The following is a 25,294-nucleotide window of genomic DNA, read 5'->3' as shown; positions in this document are numbered from 1 at the left end:
TGAAGTAGTTTGGATTTCCAACTCTCTATTGTTGATGGTGCACGTATTATGCTTGTAGGGATGTTGCTTTTAAGATTTAAAGGTGTAAGATTATCATGCGCGCTTACAATGGCAATCTAAAGTGTTAATGTCGCTGCCTTCGCATGAAAGTAGTTAATAAGGCTTTGGATTTGCTTATTGTATAAGGACTGGATGTGCAGTAGTCCCCTGCCTCCCAGTTTTCTTGGTGTTGTTAACCTTTCCATACAAGCTTTGGGGTGGTGGTGCTTAAATTTTGTTAGGGTTTTCCTGACTGTTCTGTCCAGGTCAGACCAGGATATAGTACCGAACGTGTATGTTAGTAGTGGTATGGTGTATGTGTTTATTGCTTTTACCACGTTCTTGGCATTATGTTTGGTTTTGCAGATTTTGTCTAGCCGGTTTGTGAACTCTTTCTTTATCGTGTTTTTGGGGGCTTTGTGATCTTTTGTTACGTTTTGTTTGATACCTAAGTATTTATAGTGTTCATTTCTTAGAAGCGGGATTATTTGTTCTCCTTCAGACGTACTGAAAACATCTCCTGAATTATATTTCCCCTTTGTAATGTTTGCTTAAGGAGTGTGGAGAGTGGGTTCAGTGATATACAGAATAGGAGTGGGCTTAGGGAGTCGCCCTAGTATGTACCTCTTAATATTTTGATTTCATTTGACGTTATGATTTCACTTCCATTGCATATATGGAGGCTGGTTTTCCAGTTTTTCATTAGTTGGCGTATACATTCTTTTTTTACTGGGTTTATTTTGTAAATGGTAAAAGTTTCGGTTGTTAGTTACTGGTAGTCCGTCTAGAGAGTTGAAAAATCGTTTCTGATTTGTTTGAAATTGTTTATTTTGTGTTGTTCTTTGGTGACTTTTCATGTATGTTCTCAGTCTATTTGTGTATTTTGCAAGTTTTTTGCTTTATAGTGTCCCGAATTTGTTCTAGAGAATTATTTTGTGGTTCAAATTGGGCATGATTTCTGCGTTTTCGTTTAAAATTATTAATTTTATTCTTACATCTTCTTCCTGTCCTTCCTTTTATGTAGCTCGTAATGATGCCTTTATACCGCCGGTACTCGTCCATTTTCTTTTGTAATCTTATCTGCCACTGAGGTACCTGAGGATATTTTCGTTTGGATATTCGATTTTTGGTTCTATTTCCGGTTGATTCTGTTGAGTGTTCTCTGTTCTGGGTGTTGGTTGGTTTATCTTTTGTTAGACTTGAGATGGTGTGAGCACTACGGTAGATTAAATCGTTTAGAAGGTTGTAGTTTATTTCGTGTGGTATATCTTGTGGTTGGATTAGATTGTTTATTATTGATGTAACTTTATGTAGGGTTTTAGTTGGTTTTGGTTTCGGGATGAACGATATATATTCGTAATTGGTATCAGCAAACTTCATTTTTGCTTTATTGAAAAGTTATATTGGTTTTGTGGTTATGTTACTGATTGGTTCACTTGCTGTTGGTTCGGAGGTTATTCCTTCAGTTGCAGATACATTTTCTTCGATTGTTTCTAAGGGACCTGTTATATTGTGTGGGGATTGTGGTGGGTTTATACTTGTGATTTGCTGTTCTGTTTGTGTTATGATGTTTTCTTGTCCCTCGAGCGCCATGCTTTGCTGTATTTGCTCTTGTAGGGTAGTTGGAATGAGATTGTTTATAATAATTGCGGCTTGCCTATCCGCTAAGTTTTGTTGCGTGAGATGAGATAGTTGTGGGTACTCCGATAGGAAAATATCATGCATTTGCTGCCTATAACCTGTAAAGTTTCCATCGCGAATGGCTTTAAAATAAGCCCTTAGGACTGACGCGTTCATGTCTTGTGTCCGTTTAATTTTGCGTCGCGGCAGCCCTGTAACAGCGGTCGTCTGTTCGTGTGAGACAGAGGAAGCGCGTATCAGCTGGGAAATAAATTCGTTTACAAACAGTTTATAAGTAGTTTAAAAATAACCACATGTGGTTATTTTCGATTATTTTCCATTAAGCCAACTAACTATTTTATCATGGGGATGAGCTAGGCAATGAACAATTGTCCATCTCTGCATTACTTTTAACTAGTTATAAACCAACTATTTTTAACTAATTTATATCCAATTATTTTTTGACTTTTTATAGTCAGTTTAAAAATGTTGTTTTTGTTTTAAAGAGAGCGAAAAAGAGTATTTTTTATTTCTTTTAATTCTCTCTTTAGCTTTTTTGGACTTTTGAGTTTTTATCTTTGACTTTTTAGTTTGACACCAGTTGTTTCTCAGTTATGTTCCCTTGTTGTTCCTCTGTTGGTATGTCGAGTCTTTCAAAACTAGCTTATATAATTGTATGTTGCATTTATATCGAAATCATTACGAAAGAGTATATGAGAATTATTTGCGTCGAAAACACAATACACTCATACCTCTTAAAACGGCCCCTCTTTTTTCGGCATTTCACTATAACGGCCTGTTTAAATTATGGAACACCTTCGCTTTACGGCGCTTTGTGTCTCGTTATACGGCCAGAAGAAATCGTTAATTTACCGTTTTGCTATGAATTGTAAACAAAAAAAAAAGCATACATACACTCACCAAAAAATTATCCAAACGTTTTGAAAGAGATTATACGTAATGGAGGATATTGTCCCGAACTGGTTTTTAATGTTGACGAGACAGTGTTGTACTGGAAGCGAATTCCGGAACGAACTTTTATTTCAAGAGATGAAAAATCTGCATCTGGTTACAAGGTGTCCAAGGAAAGACTCACATCGTTGCTCTGTGGTAATGCTTCTGGAGACTTCAAACTTAAACCATTGTTGTTTTATATGTCCGAAAACCCCAGAGCTTTTAAAGGATTGGACAAAAAGCAGTTACATGTTATTTGGGGATTGGTTCAAAAATAATTTTTGTCCAGAAGTGAAAGCCTATTTGCAGAAAAAAATTTAAGTCACAAGGCATTACTCCTAATGGAGAATGCTCCAGGACATCCTGCTAACTTCCGAAATCCGAATCCGAAATATTCGTTTCTCTTATTCAACCTATGGATCAAGGAGTCATTGCAAATTTTAAAGCATATTACTTACGAAGAACTTTACAGAAAGTTATAAACAAAAGTGATGACAAATCTTCAATGAAAGAGGTGTGGAAAAATTATTTAATCAAGGATACCTTATTTTTACAATAAAACGGAACCGATCTCTTACTGTTAATATGGATTTGTATGACCGACATTTTGGGAACGTATCTATGCCGTATAAAGAGGTATGAGTGTATTGAACTCTCAACGTTTTCAACTGGTTGATCTCAGATGACTTTTCAACTAATTTATAGTTGGTTGCAGAAAAATTGCTTTGTAACCGGCTATTTTCCAACTGGTTAATAACTAGTTGAAAAGTAATGCAGAGATAGTCAGTTCTCTATTTTTTTTAGTTTTCAATCTGGTTGATGTATAGATGACTTTTCAACCAATTTATAGTTAGTTGTAGAATAATGAATTCTTAACTAACCATTTTGTAAACCGGTTGAGAAAAGTCCCTCAGGGTGTTACAGGTGGACTTGAGGAAGTGGTTGTCCATTGTTCATTTGACTGTGTTGTTGATTTCTTGTGTTTGTGTTGTTTAACGTTGTTTTGTGACTCCATAATTGTTTTTTGGGGGGTTTGGGTATCTTTGTTGACGTCTACCTACCCGAAAGACGTATGTTATTCAGCCGCCCTAACACTGGGAACAGTCGCTGACCCGAGAGCTGCTCGATCCGAAACAGATGCTCACAGGATTCAATTGGGGTCCGCGGGATCGTTAGGCCCGTCAATCCTTGTGAGGGGAATGCCACATGCGGGGTTATTATTATTTATTTATTTTTTGTTTGACGCTGCATTTTTGAGATCCCGCAGTTCTAAAGTTTCCTGATATTCATACTTTCTAATTTTTGGACTTCACCCAATGTTAATTTGGCAGCTTGGTGATAGATCGATGTCATTATTTTATTGGTAACTTTTCGGATATTGTCGTGGCTAGAGATCTTCAAGGCTTATGATGTTTCTTTTTGGATATTTCAACTTCATTTCGTTTTGGATAAACACGAGGCCACTCTCAACATCAGCACCTATTTGTTTCTGACGTCCAACAGTAAACTTCTTCATCATCTGCTTACCCAAATGTGTTCAGAAACTTAAAAATCGTTTATATCGTCCATATATTTGTATGTGGATCATACCAAAATGTAAACTTGAATCTTAAATTTTTTGTGGTCTATGGTCAAAACGCAGGTTATAAACGACTCCATCTTTTAGTTATTTTTGAACGGCTTTGATAAATATTCGTCATTTATAAATTAACAAAGATATTGAAACCAAAATGTGTCATAGTTTTTGCAATTTTGTTGAATGTCACTCTTTCTTCAAATGCAACGCGCACATTTAATTTATTTTCAATAATATTTCTTTTTTCCTTTTCCCCCATTTCATTTGCACAAGAAGTTCATTTATAAAATGTCAAAACTAACAAGCCGATTTCAGCAGCACTTTTTTCCATTGATTGGCTTTCAAAGTAAATTAATATCAATTTTGTTGGTTTTACTTTTCGGTGCAATAACATGAAGCCGTTTGGCTTTAAACAAACATTAATCAAAATTAAAAGCTTTGCGTTAACACAAACAGATAACAACAACAGCGACAACAACAACCAAATGACTTGCAATGTCGCCATGAAATTTGTCCATTTCTACTTACCCTGCCGGCTGGTCGGTATTAATTGGCTGAATATTGCAATTGGTGCCATACAGAGGATACTGCCAATCCATATACAACCAATTATTTTATAGGCATGATTTATGGTCTGCCATGTTCTCGAACGTAATGGATGACAAATGGCATAGTAGCGTTCACAGGATATGGCGACGAGGGTCCAGGATGAGACGGCCACAGATGCAGCTGCAATGGCAAAAAAGGAAATAAAGTGTTTTTATAAATAAAAATTGGTATTTAAATTGTGTGCATGAATGTTAAATTTAAGGAACATGAGGAAGTTGAATTTTCCACACCATAATTTTACAAAGGAATTTAAATAACACATTTTTGTTTAACAAATATTTTCATTAAAGTACTTGAATTTTGTCTACTTTGAGTTTGGTTAAAGCTTCCTCCTATCAAAGTTTCTATTAAAGAAAAGTAAACATACACTTTGCAACATTACCATAATCCACCCTGTGTTAAATATTTATGATCTGAAAATGTGGGCACTTTCAGCATATGTATATTCATTCCTACATAAGAAGCAAATAGTGTCTGGACGGCATGATAATACAACTGAACATTATGAATTTATTGGAAAAATTACATTTATGTTACACCGGTAGTAACATTAATGTCCAGCAATATAAGATCCAACATACTGATATGTGTACATATGTATTACGTAAATAAAAGTACAACAGCAAAGTACAGCAAATGCATGGTATGCTTATTCACAGCTAACGAGAAAAATTATGTGGATTTACTTAGTTTGTTTTCTCTTAACCGTAAAATGTTATGCACAAAGTACAGACACATAAACAGATAAAACTTACAGAGGATATAAACAAATGTAAATAGAGCAAATTGTAAGTTCACATGAAACATTGAGAATCATACTGACCTAAATTAGTAAATAGCAAGAAAACAAGTAAAAAATATCCGTCAGCTTTGCCGACTGAAATATACCCTCTGGACCGAAAGAAAGAAGCAAACATAATATTTTTTGAGTTTTTGGGTCAATTTCACAGGAAGTATGAACTTATTCTCGAAAAAAATTCTACCGTCGCCCTATATGTAATTTGGTCTCTTGGCCAAAAATTTTAATAACTGTGGCAAAAATAATTAACTGTGGACTTTTTATATATTTTTAATGATGTATATCACAAATGTTGTCAAATATTTCATATTCCATTTCAAAAAAAAATGTTAATTTTTTTTCGCGCTACATCAAAGATTTTTGTACATAGGTTAAGAAAAGAATTCCCAGCACGAATCCGCTCGCGAGCCAGTTTTTTTTGTTGATGCGGACAAAAGTTATGGCGGTTTTATTTTCGTTTTAATGAAACAATTTTTATAAAAACTAATTATTTTACCGCGAGCAATTGCTACTAAAAGTTATATGGAAGTGGCTTGAGTTAGTAGATTGCATAATATTTGTTAAATGTTACTCAGTACTCGCGAAATGTATAATAAATTGATATATTATTGAATGTAAGTCAACTTTTTTCAAAATAAAATTCCATTTACCCGCTGTAAAATTACGAAAAAATTCGTATGGAAGCAAAACTTCACGGCGAATCAAATGAGACTAAAATCATACAGATTGGTATTATAGTTTCGACGTCACAGCCAAAATAAACACATATTTTGGTTAAAAAAATAATTTTTTCTTTGAAACAATATTTTTTCATATTCATTCAGTAGTATAAAATTTTGGAAAAATCTATTGGAATACTTCCTTCATTTTGCTTAAATCTCCCACTAAAATATACGGATTTTGCTTTATAGACATTCATATAAAAGCCTTCCTATTGAGGAAGATAATTGGGTTACTGAGGATATATCTCAAGGCTTCTGAAATGGAAATAGAGGTCACATAACCCATTTTAATTTATATGCATTTTAAAATACGTGTAAATCGCGTAATTATCAAAATCATTTTGTCCGCATGTGATTTTCATGTACAGCAAGACCATATCTTTTAATTTGTATATACATATTTTTCGAAATTTAATTTGGAGGCTAAGATGTAGGCATCTTAGCACTAAAAACCCTATAAAATATCGCTAACTTGCGCAAATTGAATACAATTTTTGTCCGCATCCGATTTCAATATCCACCATGAAAATTTACATCGATATATATCTACTTCAAGGCGATCAATCAAGAACCGTGGATGTAGCATCCCACACTATTTTTTGGGATAAAATGAAGGTAGCTCCTTTATCATTGAAGTTTTCAAATCTCTGTTTCCGCTAAAACGAAGATGCTGTACTAGTTGTTTCATTGCAGTGGAAACGAACCGCAGAAAACGCGATAAAATACGCGATATTTTCAAAAACATTTTTAGGTGATTTTTCTACTTTGGAATTTCTCGTAACTCGCGTTTTAGTGGATGGATTTTCACGGGGAATGATTTATTGGATCCGGAACGTAAAAAACTAAAATGTGCAATCAAGTACGAGGAATTCGAATGACAATTGTAAAAATTAGGCCCGAATAATATGATTTTTAGAAAACTGTTCGCACAAAATTTCCGTATTTGGATGCAGATTTCTATTAAGCTGTATAGACTACATTCACGACACATATGTATATCAAATAACTCAGAATCGCGAGTTCTACAATCCTATATATGATTTTTTGAAAAAACTGTTTGTGGAATGAAATTAGAAAAACATGTCAAAAAACACTGTAAATCTGGCTTCAAAATGTCAGCATCATTTAGTGGTAGAAGCAGATCAAATTTTGAAAAGTAATACATTACTGAGATGATCCTTCTACTTTAACTTTGACAGGAAAATCGGGAAAAGTTTGGTTTATTCCCAAATCATCAAGACATGTTGACTTCAACCCATTTTAACATATTTTTTTAACATAAATAAAGCCACAGCTTCCACGCAAATTAACTTTTGATGCCAATATTTTTTGCCACGTCCAAAAACATCTCATTTTAGCCAGAAACATTTAATTTGTATAATATAAAATCACAAGTCGCGTGTTTTAAAATGGTAAACCTTGGCTTCAACTATGTTAAATTTTCAAAAATATTGGTGATATACACTTTCGTATGGGCAAAAGTGCCCCATCGAAATAATGGTTTTAGACCCCAAGTATGTTTGGACGAAATGTGTTTCAGACAATTTGGAGTCGATTGAGCAATGTCCCTCCGTCTGTCTGGCTGGTGCGCACGATAACTCTCGAACGGATGAACCGATTCGGTTCAAATTTTGGCTTTCGTAATATTTTGCCCAAACTTAGTTTAAGTTCGAAGATGGGCTATATCGGTCCACTTCTTCCAGTACATCCCCCACAAAAGTTTGAAAATGTTCGGAAAATTTGTGCGCACGATAACTCTTGAAGGGAGTAACCGATTTGGTCCATACTTTGTCTATCGTGAAATGTGTACCAGGCTTAGATAAGGTTTCAATCGGTCCACTCCTTGGGGTACCTCCCACACAAAATTTCGGAAAAGTTCAGCTTAGGGTCGTTTTTAGAATCGCTTTGATTATTGTTTTAGCAACTTGTATTCACTGCCCCCATACGACGGTACAAGCTTCATCAGGGGCAAGCCCATACTTCCTGAGAAAATAGTCTGAAAGTTGCAAAAAAAAACCCCTATGAAACCGTGTGAGGTGGTTGGAGCGCAATTTAGCTCTCGAACGGATCTGCCAATTCGATCCAAAATTTGGCCTTAATAATATTTTGTCCAAACATAGTTTGAGTTTGAAGATAAGCCATATCGGTCCACTCCTTTAGGTACCTCTCCCACAAAAGTTCAAAAATGTTCAGAAAAATTGTTCGTACGGTAACTCTTGAAGGGAGTGGCCGAATTGGTTCATACTTTACACATCCTAATATATCTACCAGATATAGATCAGGTTCAAATATGGACTATATTTGTCCACTCCATCCAGTACCTCCCACACAAAATTTCGGATAAGTCGCTTTAAGACCTGATATGGAATCACATTGATTTTTGTTGAAGCAACTTGCTTTCGCTGCCTCAATTACGATAGTACATGTTTTTTCAGGGGCAAGTCCATACTTTTTGAGCAAACAGCCCAAAGGGTGTAAAAACACCCCTATGGCAACATATGTAGTGGCTGGAGATCCATTCTTTTTAGTATCTCCTCCGCAAAACTTTTGATCTTTAAACCTAATCAACATTTTTGTCGGTTCCAACGCCCAACATTTAAAAAGCCCCCTAAATACATACGTTTTTTGGTAACAAATTGTTTCAATATACACAGGCTCAGGGTATATATCTGTCGGCAAAGCCGACTGATACTTCTTTACTTGTTGCAACTAAAATTCTTAAGAACACAAGAAACAATTTATTTTATAATATTTTAATTACTAAGCAAAATGTTTGTATCCAAAAAGATAATCATGGGTGCAAGAAATGTCAGACTGCATCTTTTTTTGCAGCCAAAAAAGTAGTTGAATCATGAGTGCAAGTGACTATGTCTTTTTACGTGAAAGAAGTCATGATTTTTACAAGGACATGGTGCAGCTAGAATGCAATCAATTTTAGATGACTTTATGCAAGAAGCATTTTAAGATGTTTTTGGGTATTTTTGAGTTATAAAAGCTACCTTTCTAGAGTAAAAGTATTTGATTTTATTTTTATAATGATTTATTTGAGATATTCCATTGTTTTACATTAGTTATGTTTCAATGTCATTAGGACGATCGAACTATTACACTGTGCAACAAAATGGAGCTCGAGGTCTGGGGGGTGGAAAATTCCTTTTTTGGTGAAAGCCCTTGATGAGTATATTCAGAACCCCAAAGGGCACATCCGCCGTGAGTCGAACTTTTGAGTTATGGCGTGATGAATTTTTCACTGGAGACCCTATAAGCCATTAGAAATTAGCGTTATATCTTTGTTCGGTGTTGTTTTGGCTTATTTTTGATATGACATGTCTTCAGTCAAATCTAATGAGGATATTTTTCGTAGAACATTTCGACCTTCTAACTCGCTTCCTTCCATGTCCTTTTCGTCCTTTATTTCAAGAACCGCAATAAAAGTACAACCAGATGACATTTTTAAGCTTCGACATGTTCTGCAAAAATGTCGCTGAGAAAATTTTAGGTACGGCTCTCATTGACAACTAATCGATATTGTCGCGTTTTCATCGTCTTTTTTGCATTTACCCAGTTTTTGTTCAAACAAACTATATTTTGTATATTCTGTATATTCCAACAACCAACAAAAAACGAATATACAGAAAAACAGAATATAGTTTTTTTGAACAAAAACTGGGTAAATGCAAAAAAGACGATGAAAACGCGACAATATCGATTAGTTGTCAATGAGAGCCGTACCTAAAATTTTCTCAGCGACATTTTTGCAGAACATGTCGAAGCTTAAAAATGTCATCTGGTTGTACTTTTATTGCGGTTCTTGAAATAAAGGACGAAAAGGACATGGAAGCAAGCGAGTTAGAAGGTCGAAATGTTCTACGAAAAATATCCTCATTAGATTTGACTGAAGACATGTCATATCAAAAATAAGCCAAAACAACATCGAACAAAGATATAACGCTAATTTCTAATGGTTTATAGGGTCTCCAGTGAATAATTCATCACGCCATAACTCAAAAGTTCGACTCACGGCGGTTCTGTCCTTTGGGGTTCTGAATATACTCATCAAGGGCTTTCACCCCCAAAAGGAATTTTCCACCCCCCAAAATTTCGGTTCACAGTGTTATCAAACTACTGTTTTTTAAAACAATAACGTTCTACAAAAACATGAGTTTGAGTAGTAATTTGACCGAATTTTAATTTGAATCGTCCTAGAGAAACAGACCATAAATATTAATTAGAAGGTACCACATCTCTTTTAAATAATTTTTCCAAATGGCACTGAGGTCTCAAATCAGTGAAAAATCGTCGCTTAATTGATGTTAACTTCTCCCATATTCTCGCTTGCAAACCAATTTTTAAATGAATCGAAAAGTCAATTCAAAATACTTTCCATGGAATGTATATTTATTCACTACAAAGAACTAATGCAAAATGTGTGCTTAAGAAGCAAATTAGACAGTATCCTCATTGCACCATGCCCTTGTAAAAATCATGACTTCTTTCACGTAAAAAGATGTAGTCCGAAATCACTTGCACTCATGATTCAATTACTTCTTTGGCTACAAACATTTTGCTGGGGAATTATAGAACTCGTGATTTTACATCGTTTAATGTGTATCTCATGAGCGTGCTACGTGCAGCATCCTGGTAATTAGAGACTAAATGCCATAATTTTATGCGTGAATTTTTTTTAAAAAGCCTAGCTTTTGCGTGTTAAATTTACAAGTGCCATTCATTTTCCTTTGAAACCCGCTTGAATTTATTTTGGTGGAGGTACAACCGCGTTTATTACAGAATCTGTTTGAAATAGGCGTATATTCACGTATTTTTGATGGATACTACTGAAATCGGATGCGCTTCAAACTCGTATGCACATTGCGCGACTTTTACCCACTTTAAGGTTTTTTTGCATTGTGTGATGCAAAAGACGGCACACTTTGGCCGCTGAGTGAAACATCGAAATATACATAGATTTTGAAAAAAATTAATTTGCTTTATCCAGAATCGGATGCGCAACAACTAACTTAATTAATTCACGAATGGCAGGCTTTTTAATTTTCATATTTTTGAATGATTGTAAATTCAATATTGCTCTTAATTTCCTATCCTTTTAAGGTATCACTGTAAGCAACTAAGACTTCGTGATTGTAAACCATATTTCTAGATGAAGTTTTAGAATACATTCATTATTGTATGGGAGTTTAGTTGGAGAACACCCATATGTTTTTTTTTCAATTTTTTTTTTTAATTAATCGAAAAAATGTTTTTGCAGCAATATTCCTACAATAATTTTCTCTCTTTTGTTTCAATTTATATACCTAATCTCTATAAATTTTTTTTTTCATATTTTTCTACGCATTGTTCAGATTCTTTAGATATTTTTAATTTATTTTTTAAACTTTGTACGGATTCTGGGGCAGGATAATTTGGATTTACTTTAAGATTTTTTTAATTGTTTAATAATTTTCCGCGAAAATAAAAATACATTTAGTAAATATTTAAACATCTACGAATAGATATGGAATGCTGTTAACGATTAATGCATACATTTTCTCATAAAAAGCGAATAACACTTTTTGAAGTATTTTTTTATATCAGAATAACGAGAGCTACAAAAATATCGTAGATTTGGTCGCAAAAAAATTGTTTAATTTTTTTAAAAGGAATTGTTTTTGGCATATGAATGTATGTATGTACATTACTTCCCTGTTTGTACCTAAGAACCCATAAGACCTTTAAAATTAGTTCTCTGGACTGTAATCAAAGATTACCAAATATATCTTCATTAACCCTTTGGGCAAAAATACAGCATTAAAGATTTTCAAGATATAAGTAAATTTTTTAATAAAAGTTTGTCCTTTTAATTTCGTAAAATTGGCCAAAACATTTGTTAGGGTTTGCCCTCTTTTTTCAACTTTGCATATATTTTATTTTAGTTCACTACTATTCTCGACATTTCGTACCTGCTAACATACATTTTTTTCCTCTTCTAAAGTAGCTGGTCATTTTTTACATGCTACGACTCATTTATTTAACACACCAATTTCGTCCCAATTGTCAGTCGTTAAGATGACTGTGAATAGGACGAACGGACAACTACTAAGCACAATACACTACTAGCAGGTTCATTCGTTGCAAACAACAACAAAAAAACTATGTTTATATCCTTTGGCTGAACATTTGATAATAAAAGAGTAGAAGTTTTTTGTGGTAATGCGGTTAAAGGAAAAAAATTCAATATATTTTTCAATGTTGTTGATGTCTAATGAAAGTGGAATGGAAGAGAGTAGTGGCAGGAGAAAGAGCATATTAAACTAACACCAGATGTGGTTAAAAGTTTTAGATTTTAATATTGGGACCACTTGAGGAAACTTGTGGAAACTTTGTTTTTAGATTTAAGAGAAAATGTCATAAAAAGCTAGTTTTATTTCAAAGTCTAAGGAACATTCTTTATTCAAAGAAAATGGAGAGCATGATTAAATAGTTTTACAAGAAGAAGACTTTGCTTTATTTTTATATAATTACAAAAAAGACAAACCAAGAAAAAAAAATTAAAATTGTGAAAGAAAAATATCTGATGGATTTTCTAATGGATGCATCTTCTGAGGCTGACACAACACATACAAGCTGGGTTATGTTTGGTGTAATGAAATTTTACCCTGCACCATGGAAGATATTGAAAAAAATTGTAGGCAATTCAATTTGATAATGGTTCTGAAACCTTCAAATGCTAGAAACACGCTCTTTGTAAAAATTTGCTTTACGAAAACCTGAACCTATGTACACTTTAAATGTTCTCTTGGTAAGGTTTCTCTGCACTATGAAGTCATTCGGAAAGGATTTTTTATATTTCAGACAATACACTATGACACAAAATTTAAAAAAAAATGTAGAGCAAAAACGCGGATTTCTTAGATTTCGTGTTATAATACCAACTATACCCATAACCACTCCTATTTTAGGTTACTGAATTAAAAAAAGAAATGCTACACGTTAAAGTTTTCCAATATATAAATAAATTTTCATGCCAAATTTTTACTGCACAATGCTAGTCGTTGCACAAGAAAAATATTCCCATTATTCGTATGCACAAAAAATTAAAAGACAAAAGAAAAACTACGAGTGAATGATAAATCGCCTACAGACAAATTTTACACTTGAGTAAACATTTTCTATTGTTTTTCGTTTTATGTAAATGCACCAAACAACATTCAAGGAAAAACAAAATGACAAAAAATGCAGGCGATAAACAAACATACATCAACATATATGTATGTATGTCTGCACCATGCTGAATAAAGGAAATTGCATTTTTATGTCTAAAGGAAACCAGAGAGAGCTCTGAGTGCCCTAGGAAATACATATATGGTAAAAACCAAATTTACTTTACAATTCCATTTGAAAAAAAAAAAAAAATTTTGCGAGCAGATATACGGTTTTGGTATAGAGATTAAGGAAATAATTCTGGTTTCAAATCTGTTCGCGTTCACAAAAATTGGAAGATGCGCTCAAAATTTATAGCGGTTTTATTCTCTTATAAAGAAACAAGTATAAACGGCATTAAGTTCAGCCGGGCCGAACTTGTTATACCCTCCACCACGAGTTGTATTGAAGTAAAATGGAACAATTCGTTTCCTTTCGTTTATGAAGATGACTTAATACCAAATTTCATCAAGTTCGGTAAAACAATGTGGCTACCTTTCAAAATACCGAAATTCGGAAGATACCGTCCCATGGAGGGCTATATCAAATCATCGATCTATACCTACAAATTTCTGGCGGAAATTTTTAGACTCAAAAAAGACTAAATACCAATTTTCGATATTTCGGTAGAACCTTCAAAATACCGAAAATCAAGGGGTACGCTTCTATGGGAGATATAGGAACCCGCGGACCTATATTGATAATTCTCTTCTGGGATATTTTTCAACCCCATGGAAGCCTAAATAACTAATTTCAGTCTTTCGGTGGGGTTCTTACGTCACAACATTCACAATTACGAAAATCGGGAGGTATCGTTCCACGGGGGCTATATCGAAATGTGGACCTATACCGACTACTTTCAGTCAGAAAAGCAAATACCTACAATAAAGACTAAATACCAAATTTCAGCCATTTTGGTGGATTATTGTGGCCACAACCTTCAAACTACCAAAAATCGGCAGGTACCGTTCTATGGGGGCTATATGAAGGCGTGGACCTATACCGACAAATTTCCCCCAACAAAGACTAAGTACCAAATTTCAGCCATTTCGTTGCTAAACTCTTCAAAATATGTTATATTTTAAAGTTAGTATGGAACGTTTAATACCCCAAATGAAAACCAAATGCCAAATGTCAGCCATTTCGGTGGATTATTGTGGCCACAAACTTAAAAATACCGAACATCGGGAGGTACCGTTCTATGGGGGCTATATGAAGGCGTGGAACTATGCCGACAAATTTCTAGGAAAAAGTTTTGAACCCACAACGAAGTTCCAAATTTCAGCAATTTCGAGGCTAAAATCTTCAAAATACCTCAAATCAGGTGGTACCGTTCTATGGGCGCTGTATGAAGACGTACACCTATAGCTCGGAGATTGTTTTATACACGCAACGAAGACTAATTACAAAATTTCAGCCATTTCGGTGGATTATGGTGGCCACAACCTTCATAATACCGAAAATCGGGAGGTACCGTTCTATGGGGGCTATATGAAGCCGTGGACCTATGAGAACAAATTTCTGGGAGAAAATTTTGAACCCCCAACTAAGATTGAGTACCAAATTTCAAACACTTCGGTGTGATGATGAGGCTTAAATCTTCAAAATACCTAAAATCGGATGGTACCGTTCTATGGGGGCTGCATCAAAACATGGACCTGTACCGACAAATTTCATATGGAAAGTTTAATTACCCCAAATGAAGACCAAATGCAACATTTCAACCATTCCGGTGGATTATTGTGGTCACAACCTTCAAAATACCGAAAATCGGGTGGTACCGTTCTATGGGGGCTATATGAAGACGTGGACCTATGATTTTCTGTTTTTTGGGAGAAAATATTGAACCCCCAACGAAGACTAAATACCAAATTTCACCCATTTGGGAGGTATATTAGGGTCACAACCTTAAAAATACCGAAAATCGGGTGGTATCGTTCTATGGGGGCTATATGAAGGCGTGGTCCTATACCGAAAAATTTCATATGGAAAGTTTAACACCCCAAATAAAGACCAAATTTCAGCCATTTCGGTGGATTATTGTTTTCACAACCTTCAAAATACCGAAAATCGGGTGGTACCGTTCTATGGTGGCTATATGAAGACGTGGACCTATGATTTTCTGTTTTTTGGGAGAAAATATTGAACCCCCAACGAAGACTAAATACCAAATTTCACCCATTTGGGAGGTATATTAGGGTCACAACCTTAAAAATACCGAAAATCGGGGGTACCGTTCTATGGAGGCTATATGAAGGCATGGACCTATGCCTACAAATTTTCAGGAAAAAATTTGGAACCCCCAACAAAGACCAAGTACCAAATTTCAGCTATTTCGGTGTGATAATGAGGCCAAAACCTTCAAAATACCGAAAATTGGGAGGTACCGTTCTACGGGGGCTATATCAAAACGTGGACCGATATAGCCCATTTACAATACCAACAAGTAAGAAATTATTAGTCAGCCGTGCTGTCGTAGATATATCCTCAGCCACTGACCAAAAAGAACACAATAAATATGCCTTATATAAAATATATTGATAAAAGCAAGTAAAAAAGTATCAGTCGGCTTTGTCGACAGAGATATACCCTCAGCCTGTGTGAAGGTACCCTAAAGAGAATATCGATATGGACCATTTTGGAAGTTAAACTACATTTGGATAAATTATAAGAAATCTATGGATCCCCTTGGACCAAATCGGTATGCCCGTTTTAGAGATATAGTGCGTACCATTTTAGAGACATTTTTTAATTTTTGTAGTGGACAGATATGGCTCACCTTCGAACTTAAACCAAGTTTGGACAAAATTGTACATTCGAAACTTACCGTCCGCTCCAGCTACTGATGTTGTAGGGGTTTTACAGCTGTCGGGTCATTTTATCAGGAACTATGGACTTGCCCCTGAAAAAAATTGTTCTGTCGTAATGGGGACAACGAATACAAATTGCTACAACAGAAATCAAAGGGATTCGAGAGCAGCTCTTAAACAAAACTTTTTGTGGAAGGTACCCGAAAGAGTTAACATATATAGTCCATATTTGAACCTAATCTATGTCTCGTAGAAATATTACGATGTGCACAGTATGGACCACCTCTGATGATGTGGACTTACCTCTGATGAAACATATACCGTCGTTATTTAAGTCAGGTAGAGGTTTCACGATGTGCAAAGTATGAACCAAATCGCTTACTTCCTTCAAGAGTTATTGTTCGCACAAATTTTTCGAACAATTTCGAACTTTTGTGGGGGAGGCACCGGAAGGAGTAGACTGATATAACCCATCTTCGAACTTAAACTAAGTTTGGACAAAATATTATGAAAGCCTAATTTTGGACCGAATCGGTTGATCCGTTCGAGAGTTATCGTGCGCTCCAGCCAGCCAGACAGACGAACGAACATGGCTCAATCAACTCCAAATTGTCTGAAACATATTTCGTCCAAACATACTTGGGGTCTAAAACCATTATTTCGATGAGGCACATTTTGCCCGTATGAAAGTGTATATACCCTCGTTAGCATAAATGCTGAGGGTATAAAAATAGATTTTTTAAGAAAATTCATGCATCAAATTTTGGCATTTAGACTCCAATAACTAGGATGCCATAAGGAGCACACTCAAGAGATATGCATTAAACGACGTTAAATCACGAGTTCTATAATCCTATTATGAGTTTGGAATATGATGTTGTTACGCGTCCGGATTATTTAAAAAATTCAAGAAACCCCGAAATTCCGGCTTCAAAATGTCAGCATCAATTTTAGATGGATGCAGTAGATATATCAAAAAATCATACACCAGTATCATGTTGTTCGTGGTGTATTCTGTCATTCTTTCTCTGAGCATTGGTCTATAAAATGTAAGGTTAAGCCAGAAATCGGAAGGGAATATAAAAACACTTGTTGGTCTCAACCCATTTTACTACATTGATGCCAACACAGCTTTCACGAAAATTAAATGGTCCACATAACGGGATCCCTGCTAAAACACTTAATTTTAAAGAATTTCAGTCATACTATATACAATATGTTAACAGTTCGCGAATTCTTAATGGGTGAAACTCGGATTCATCATTTGTAAAACATTTTTGTTTTTTACCATAAACAGTTAAATGGTTTTAACCCTTGCACTGTGTTAAGAAGCAACATATTATACAAAAACGTTTTAATTTTACCATGAAATAAAAACTTTTCAACATAAACTCATGAAACATCGTGACATTTATTTTCTTGATACAAATTAAGTTGCAAGCACGTTATGTTATTAAAATAATTAATTGATATTTCTGCATCATTTATTATTGATATAAATTGCATCATTGGAGAGGTCTAGAGTTGGTTTTTAAATTTAGTGTTCGTAATTTGTCCGACCATTTTTCAAAATTATTGACATTTTCTTGACCAAACCGTTTACTTGGTCTAGCATAATTTTGATTACACTACACACAATTAGAACAGTGTAATCTATAGATATACTAGGCTGTAGCGTTATAGCTCTATTATCTGAACACGTACATAAACATAATTGCCATTAATGGAAAGGTGAAGCGTTCCTCTTCTAAATATAACTTACGGGGGTGAACATATCTTTCAGAAATAATGAGAAAATCATTATACTAAAAATTTTACCAATTTTCACATACTAGTTTTGGTCCATTTCACCTGCTAAATATAATCTGGTCATCATCGATAAAAATCACCAAAAGCTATTTCTAAAATTCTTTTAAAATTTGCTTTAATAGTATGTAGCCAAAAAGTTCTATTGTCCAGTATATAATGAGAAAAATAACACTACACATTCCCAGTGATGGTGTCGTGCTATGTCTCCGGTATGTTGTCATGTTATGTATCACCGGACGGCTAAAATATTTCGCAATCATATAAAAGGAATTCCATGGAAAACTATTGCCCAGGGGTAGAGGAGTAGGGTTTTCAATGCATAAAACTTAGAGAACTACTGATGGGAATTTTTGGAACTATCAGATTTTCATAAATTGTCACTTGGTTATAAAAAGAAATTAAAAAAAAAGTTTTTTGGTGAAGGAAAAAGTAAACATGTAAAAACTCTTTAAGTTCGGGCCGAAAATTATATACCCACCACCATAAAATATTTTTAACTAATATGGAACAACTAGTTTCCTTTCCTGTCAACAAGTTTAGGTGCAAACATTTTATTACCACCGATACCCAAAATGCCTAAATTAACTAATTTAATCTAAACAAGTAAAAAAGCGTTAAGTTCGGCCGAACTTTTCATACCCTCCACCATAAAATATTCTGCACTAAAATGGAATAATTAGTTTTCATTCCTGTCCCCAACTTTAAGTGTGTACGTTAAAATGTCTGATAATGTACATAAAATGTTTCATTCGGTAGGCCCTTTTTTATGGTGCCTATATCTAACTATGTATGTTGACAATTTTTGGTGGGCTAGAAATTGGGAAGTACCGTTATATAGGGGTTATAATAAAAAATGGACCTATGTTGACAGTTTATGATGGGAGCCTTTAATGTCAAATAACTCCTAATTCGGTTAAAAGTTGTAGCTAGAATCCTCAAAATACCGAAAATCGGTACATAACGTGGGAACTTCAAATGTCATTAACAGCTAGTTCGGAGGTATGTGGGCTATACGAAAATATGAACTAAAATGAACAATTTTTGTTGGCTTTTAAATTTCAAATTACAGAAAGTTCGTCCAAAAAATAAAGCTAAGGTACGGAAAATCGGGAGGTTTGTTTTGGGGCTATACCAAAACATGGACCTTCGTTCGGTTAAACATTTTAAGTAAAATCCTGAAAGTACCGAAAATCGGGAAGTATCGTTATATTGGGGCTATGTGGAAAATTGTTGATGCAGATGTGTGGTGACTACTACAACCTTCAAATGTCAAATTACAGTTAGTTCGGTTAAAAATTTTAGTTAAAATTGCCAATTACTGAAAATTGGGAGGTACCGTTATATGGGAGCTATATCCGATCATGTACCTATGTTGACAATTTTTTATGGAGAAGTGTTGTGACCATTAAGAACTTTAAATGTCAAATTACTGCTAGTTCGGTTTAATATTGTAGTTAAAATCACTAAATTACTGAAAATCGGGAGGTACTTTTATATGGGAGCTTTATCAATACATCGACCTTTCTTGACAATTTTTGGTGGAGAGGTGTGTTGAACACTAAGAATTTCACATGTCAAATGTTCAAATTACAGATAATTCGGTTAAAACTTGTAGGTAAAACTCTCAAAATACCGAAAATCCGTTATATGGGGATACCGAAATCCGTTATACCGAGGTACCGTTATATGGGGCTATACCAAAACATGAACTTACGTTCATAATTATTTCGAATATAAGTTTTTTGGCCACTAAGAACCCTAAATATCAAATTATAGCTAATTCGGTCTAGAAATGTGAATTTAAAAATACCTAAAATCGGGCGGTAACGTTATATGGGGGCTATTCGAAAACATAGACTTATGTCCACTAGTTATATAAGTTTATTTACACTTAAGAATCCTAAATGTTAAATTATAGCTTAATCGACCTAAAAATGTAGCTAAAAACGTCAAAATACCGTAAATCGGGGGGCACCGTTATATGGGGGCTATACCAAAACGTGGAGCTGTGTCCACAAATTTTGTTATATAAGTTTATTGACATTTAAGAACCCTAAATGTCAAATTATAGCTACATCGTTCTGAAAATGTAGCTAAAAACGTCAAAATACCGTAAATCGATATAGCCCATTATCGAACTTGACCTGCCTGCAAACAAAAGATGCATTTTCCCAAAATTTCAGACAATTTTGGTGGAGAGGTGTGGTGACCACTAAGAACTTCAAATGTCAAATGTTCAAATTACAGCTAATTCGGTTAAAACTTGTAGGTAAAAATCTAACAATACCGAAAATCAGGAGGTACCGTTATATGGGGCTATACCAAAAAATGTACCTATGTTCATAATTTTTTCGAATATAAGTTTTTTGGTCACTAAGAACACTAAATATCAAATTATAGCTAATTCGGTCTAGAAATGCGACTTAAATCGTCAAAATACCTGAAATCGGGCGGTAACGTTATATGGGGGCTATTCCAAAACACTGATCTATGTCCACTAGTTTTGTTATATACGTTTATTGACACTTAAGAACCCTAAATGTCAAATTATAGCTAAATCGGTCTGAAAATTTAGCTAAAAACGTCAAAATACCGTAAATCGGGGGGTACCGTTATATGGGGGCTATACCAAAACGTGGAGCGATATAGCCCATCATCGAACTTGACCTGCCTGCAAACAAAAGACGCATTTTCCCAAATTGTCAGTGTCCTATCTCCATTTTTGTGGATGCTAGAGTGATTACCACAGCCGGACGGACGTGCACAGATCGACTCAGAATTTTACCCTGATCAAGAATATATATACTTTATAGGGTCGCAAATGAGTACTTCAATGCGTTACAAACGGAAAAACAAACTTAATATACCCTCCATACTATGGTGGAAGGTATAAAAATGTGCTCAGGCAGGTGTTACCTTTATATGGGTGCTATATCAAGGTGTGAACATATGTTTTTATGGAAAGAAAATTTCACCACGCCCACTTTTGCACCTACTTTTTTAATTTTCAACGTTAATCTTTTCTACAAAAACAACTATCCCGATTTTCCTAAAATTGTCATGTGCAGGGATGTCCCCCGGTGAAAATAGGTTACAAATTTAGTTGAATTTCGAAAGGGTCACTGATCTAGCGACGTGAAATTTATAACTTCTAAACTAATGGAGATATGTCTCTGAAATTTTGCACAAACACAGTCTGAGTCCGTGGGTAATAACGAACAAAATATGAACAACATCGGTTAATATTTTGGTATAGCCCCCATAGAACGATACTTTCCGATTTTCGGTATTTTGAAGATTTATGCCACAATTTTCTTCCAAATTATTTGTAGATGCAAGCATTCTCCACCAAAAATTGTGAACACAGGTCAACGTTCTGATATAGCCCCCATATAACTGTACCGCCCGATTTTTGGTATTTTGAGGATTTAAGCCAAATTTTTCATGCATTTCATGCAAGAGTTGCGACTTGTGGCAGGAAGTCGAATTTAATTTGTCGAAAAAGAATTGGACTTAAGAGAACATTTGTAGTTACGCTCCATTTAACAAAAGTATATTACACTGAAAACACAAGAAAAATAATACTTGAAAATTTATTGCTAAATAACTAAGTACCTCCAGACCCCAAATTTTTTTTACATTTAATGTACACCCTCCGCTATTAATTAAAAAAATAAAATACTGTAAATTAACTTTGGTTAGCTTTATTAAGAATTTATTTAACAATTAAGCAAATATGAATCTAGATAATCGATACAATGGAAAACATTTCCCAATTTTATAGATTGATTTTTTACTTTCGCTCCGTTAATTCAGTGATTTCGACCAGTGTGGGGCGGAATGCTTTCTCCCCAGCAAACCAATCGTACCGACATCGTAACGAAATCGGAACAAAATTCGTAGCGTCCGATGTCGGATCCGAAATCGTAACGATGTCTTAACGAAAGTTGTATGAAGTGGTTGACATAATTTCGATCGATCGATTCGGATCGATTTCGGTCAGAATTCGGAACGAAATCGGAAGAAAATACTTGTGAAATTCGGAAGGAGAATTTTTTCTTCCGAATTTTCGTACAGATTTCTGAACGATTTCGGAATAATGTTTTATGAAAATCGGAGGCACCTTCCGAATCTTCGTAAAGACTTCTGAATGATTTTGGAATAATGTCGTATGAATATCGAAGAAACAAAAATTTTCTCTGACGCCTCTTTTTTATTGATAAATTTTTCTTTGTTTTGTTTTTTATTGGAAGGTTGAAATTTCAAACGTTTCTAATGATTTTCACTGTTCTTATTATTTTGTAGTTACAGTAGAACAATGTAAACTTTTTTTAAGAATACGTTGAGTCTATCAGCACTTGTTTGAATTATTACATGTTGCATTTATATTTAAAAATTGTATATGCGAATTTAATAACCAACCATGTTGTTTTTCGACAACAAACTAAAATGAAACCAACCCCTTGCTGTTAGATATATACACAAGTGTTGGTTGTTGTGCAAAGGTTAATTTGTTTCCGACATATCGATCAGAATTCGTACCGAAATCGGAAGAAAAGCTTTGGTATATTCGAAGGGAAATTTACTTTCGAAATTCTCCCCGAAATCGGAACGAAATCTGAACGAATTCCCCTACGAAAAATAGTATAGAAATCGGAACGAAATCTGAACGATTTTGCTTCCGAAATTATTCAGATGTTTTTAGAAATGCTATTTCTTTAGAAATAAAAATCAAATCTCGTTCGTTTGTAAAGGCATCAGCTGAGAACGGCTGGATCGATTTGAATAATTCTTTTTTTGAAATGTTCATAAGTACCCAACTTATTTTTATGCAAATAAATTTTGACCATGTCCACTTTTTCCAATTTTAAATTTTATTCTGTTCTACAAAAACTACTGAAGCAAGTTTCCTTAAATTGTCAGGGAATGTACAGGGATGGCCCCCGGTGGAAAAAGGATACATTTTTTGTTGAATTTCGGAGGGGTGGAAAACTTCTCCTATACCCTATTTTTTAAAAAAAGTATTATATCTTTATAAATAAAAATCAAATGTCGTTCGTTGGTATTTGCATCATTTGAAAACGCCTGGACCTAATAGGATATTTTTTTTAATGTTCGTCATAGCCCAACATAGGTTTTTATGGAAAGAAAAAAATTACCACTTTAAATGTAACGTTATGGAGAGGTTTATAAATGTACAACATTGTGCAAAATATTTATAAAACTATTGGATAAAGTTAGATTATTGTATAGTTAACACCAAGAAGATATACTTTTAACATTTTTGCTGTTTAGTATAACTAACTCAAATCTTTTGCTCCATGTTTAAGTTTTCAGTGGATTGAATATTTAACTAATCTCTTATAAGTCTATGTTATAAAATTAAAGCGTTTACTGCAATTTCAAATATTTTGATTATTCTGAAAATTACCCTTGACAGTGAATGGCCTTGGTGAATATATTAAAAACTCAAAAGAACATAAGGACAAATTCCACAGGAATTAATTTTTTATGTTAGGGTGTGACAAACATTTTTTGCTTATGAACATAAGATGTAAAATAGGAGTATTTTGACTTTGATACTCCTACACAAAGACAATTTTTGTATGCTTCAGGGAATTTAAATTTCTGGCATTTTTATATGGGATTTACGGTCATCAAAGGGGATAACAACCTCGAATTTAAATCTTATTGCCGTTAAACGTTGTAACAGATTGCCAAGGAGTTTGGTCCACGAAATGTTTGCCGTTTTGAGTTCTTTTTGTGCTTAACAAAGAATTTCATCCCTCAAAGGCATAAGCCATCACCACAAATGTTTATTGAGCCGTGAAATAAATTACTAGAGTTGTTTTATTTCGAAGAAACTTAATGCTGTAAACAAGTCATGCAATACTCTAGATTTCATGTTTAATTTAACAATCTACCTCATTGACTTTCAGTGGCATGCCAAGAGGTAATTTTAATGGAATTCTGAATGCACAAATTCAGAGTGGCAGGAATTATAACGAAAAAAAACTTAATTGCCAACAAGTATGTTAAAAAATGTGAATTAACCCCTCTGCGTTGGCAACGAAATACACTTTTTAAGGAGTATGCACCTGAAATGTCCATCTTGGCCGACGTTACCTACACGCACAGAAAAAAGATTTTTCGCTTTTGTTGGAACAAAAATATATGTTTTGGTTCCAAAAATGAATTTGTTTTGTTCAAACATTGTAATCCAAATCCAAAAATACCATCTTTTGTTCCAAACATAGAAAACAAAAACAACTTTCGAATTTCCGCAATATTGTTAAAATCGTTAACAACACCGATTGTAGGAACTATCATAATCTAATTTTGTTTACAAAAAGTATTGTCAATACAGAAAACCAGCCCAGAAATTTTTGATTTGAGTGCATATACTTCTCATATACACTTTTCGCATAACTTGGATATAAATGTCGCGTATACTATTGCAATCATTGATGAACACAATACATGGTTTGCTGCATTGGCTGACAACAAAGACAAACAAAAAGCCACAAGAACCCACCACCACAACATAAGGAATAATTAAACACCATAACAAACATGAAAATGAAAGAAGAATGAAACAAAACAGAAACAAATAAAAACAAGAGTCTCACAAGTACATACGCACAAAAACAAAGGTAAAGACAGCATGTCATACAAACACACCACAACTCACCAAAATTGTTTTTTCAACACGGCATCGAATAGCGAGAGAAGAGAAACAAATTTTCGAAGAAAAGAGAGAAATATTGTTCAGTTGACACAAACTATTTTTGGATTTACAATACTACATGAGGAATCCAACAATATGTTAACAATACATATTTTGCTCTTGGAATATTGTTGGATCAAACATATTTTTTTCTCTGCGTGTACCTACAAAAAGTACGATGAAGTGCCACAGAAGTCACAGCAACAGCATAAGATGAATCAGTGTATTATAGCTGCGATGGTTTTGGCTGTGGAATTGAAGTGAACAGGAGGTCATACAACCTTAACATTATTTTCATGACAAACTTGGAATGGATGATATATTTAGCTCAACTGCTGGAAAACGTAGCTTTCGGCAACCGATCGAGACTAAAAGAGACTTTCAGGCTACAAAAATCATGGTGGTAACCACATGCCTGTCACCAAATCAGGT

At 34.4% G+C, this 25,294-nt stretch overlaps 1 protein-coding gene across 15 annotated transcripts in view; it reads right to left on the bottom strand.

The window, feature by feature from the left end:
* The window catches only part of LOC141399113 (uncharacterized), a 275,035-nt gene that overhangs the window by 43,649 nt on the left and 206,092 nt on the right, over positions 1–25,294 (bottom strand). For all 15 annotated transcript variants that reach the window (XM_073977244.1, XM_073977239.1, XM_073977232.1 and 12 more), the window contains exon 3: positions 4,718–4,918. In XM_073977244.1, coding sequence (XP_073833345.1) covers positions 4,718–4,918 — 201 coding nt within the window. The remainder of the gene's footprint in view (positions 1–4,717; positions 4,919–25,294) is intronic.

Source organism: Musca autumnalis, unplaced genomic scaffold (assembly GCF_047663935.1).
Source record: "Musca autumnalis isolate F117 unplaced genomic scaffold, ASM4766393v1 scaffold_3, whole genome shotgun sequence".
Taxonomy (NCBI): Eukaryota; Metazoa; Arthropoda; class Insecta; order Diptera; family Muscidae; genus Musca; species Musca autumnalis.
Note: the sequence above shows the minus strand (reverse complement) of the source record. Positions and strands in the feature narration are given on the sequence as shown.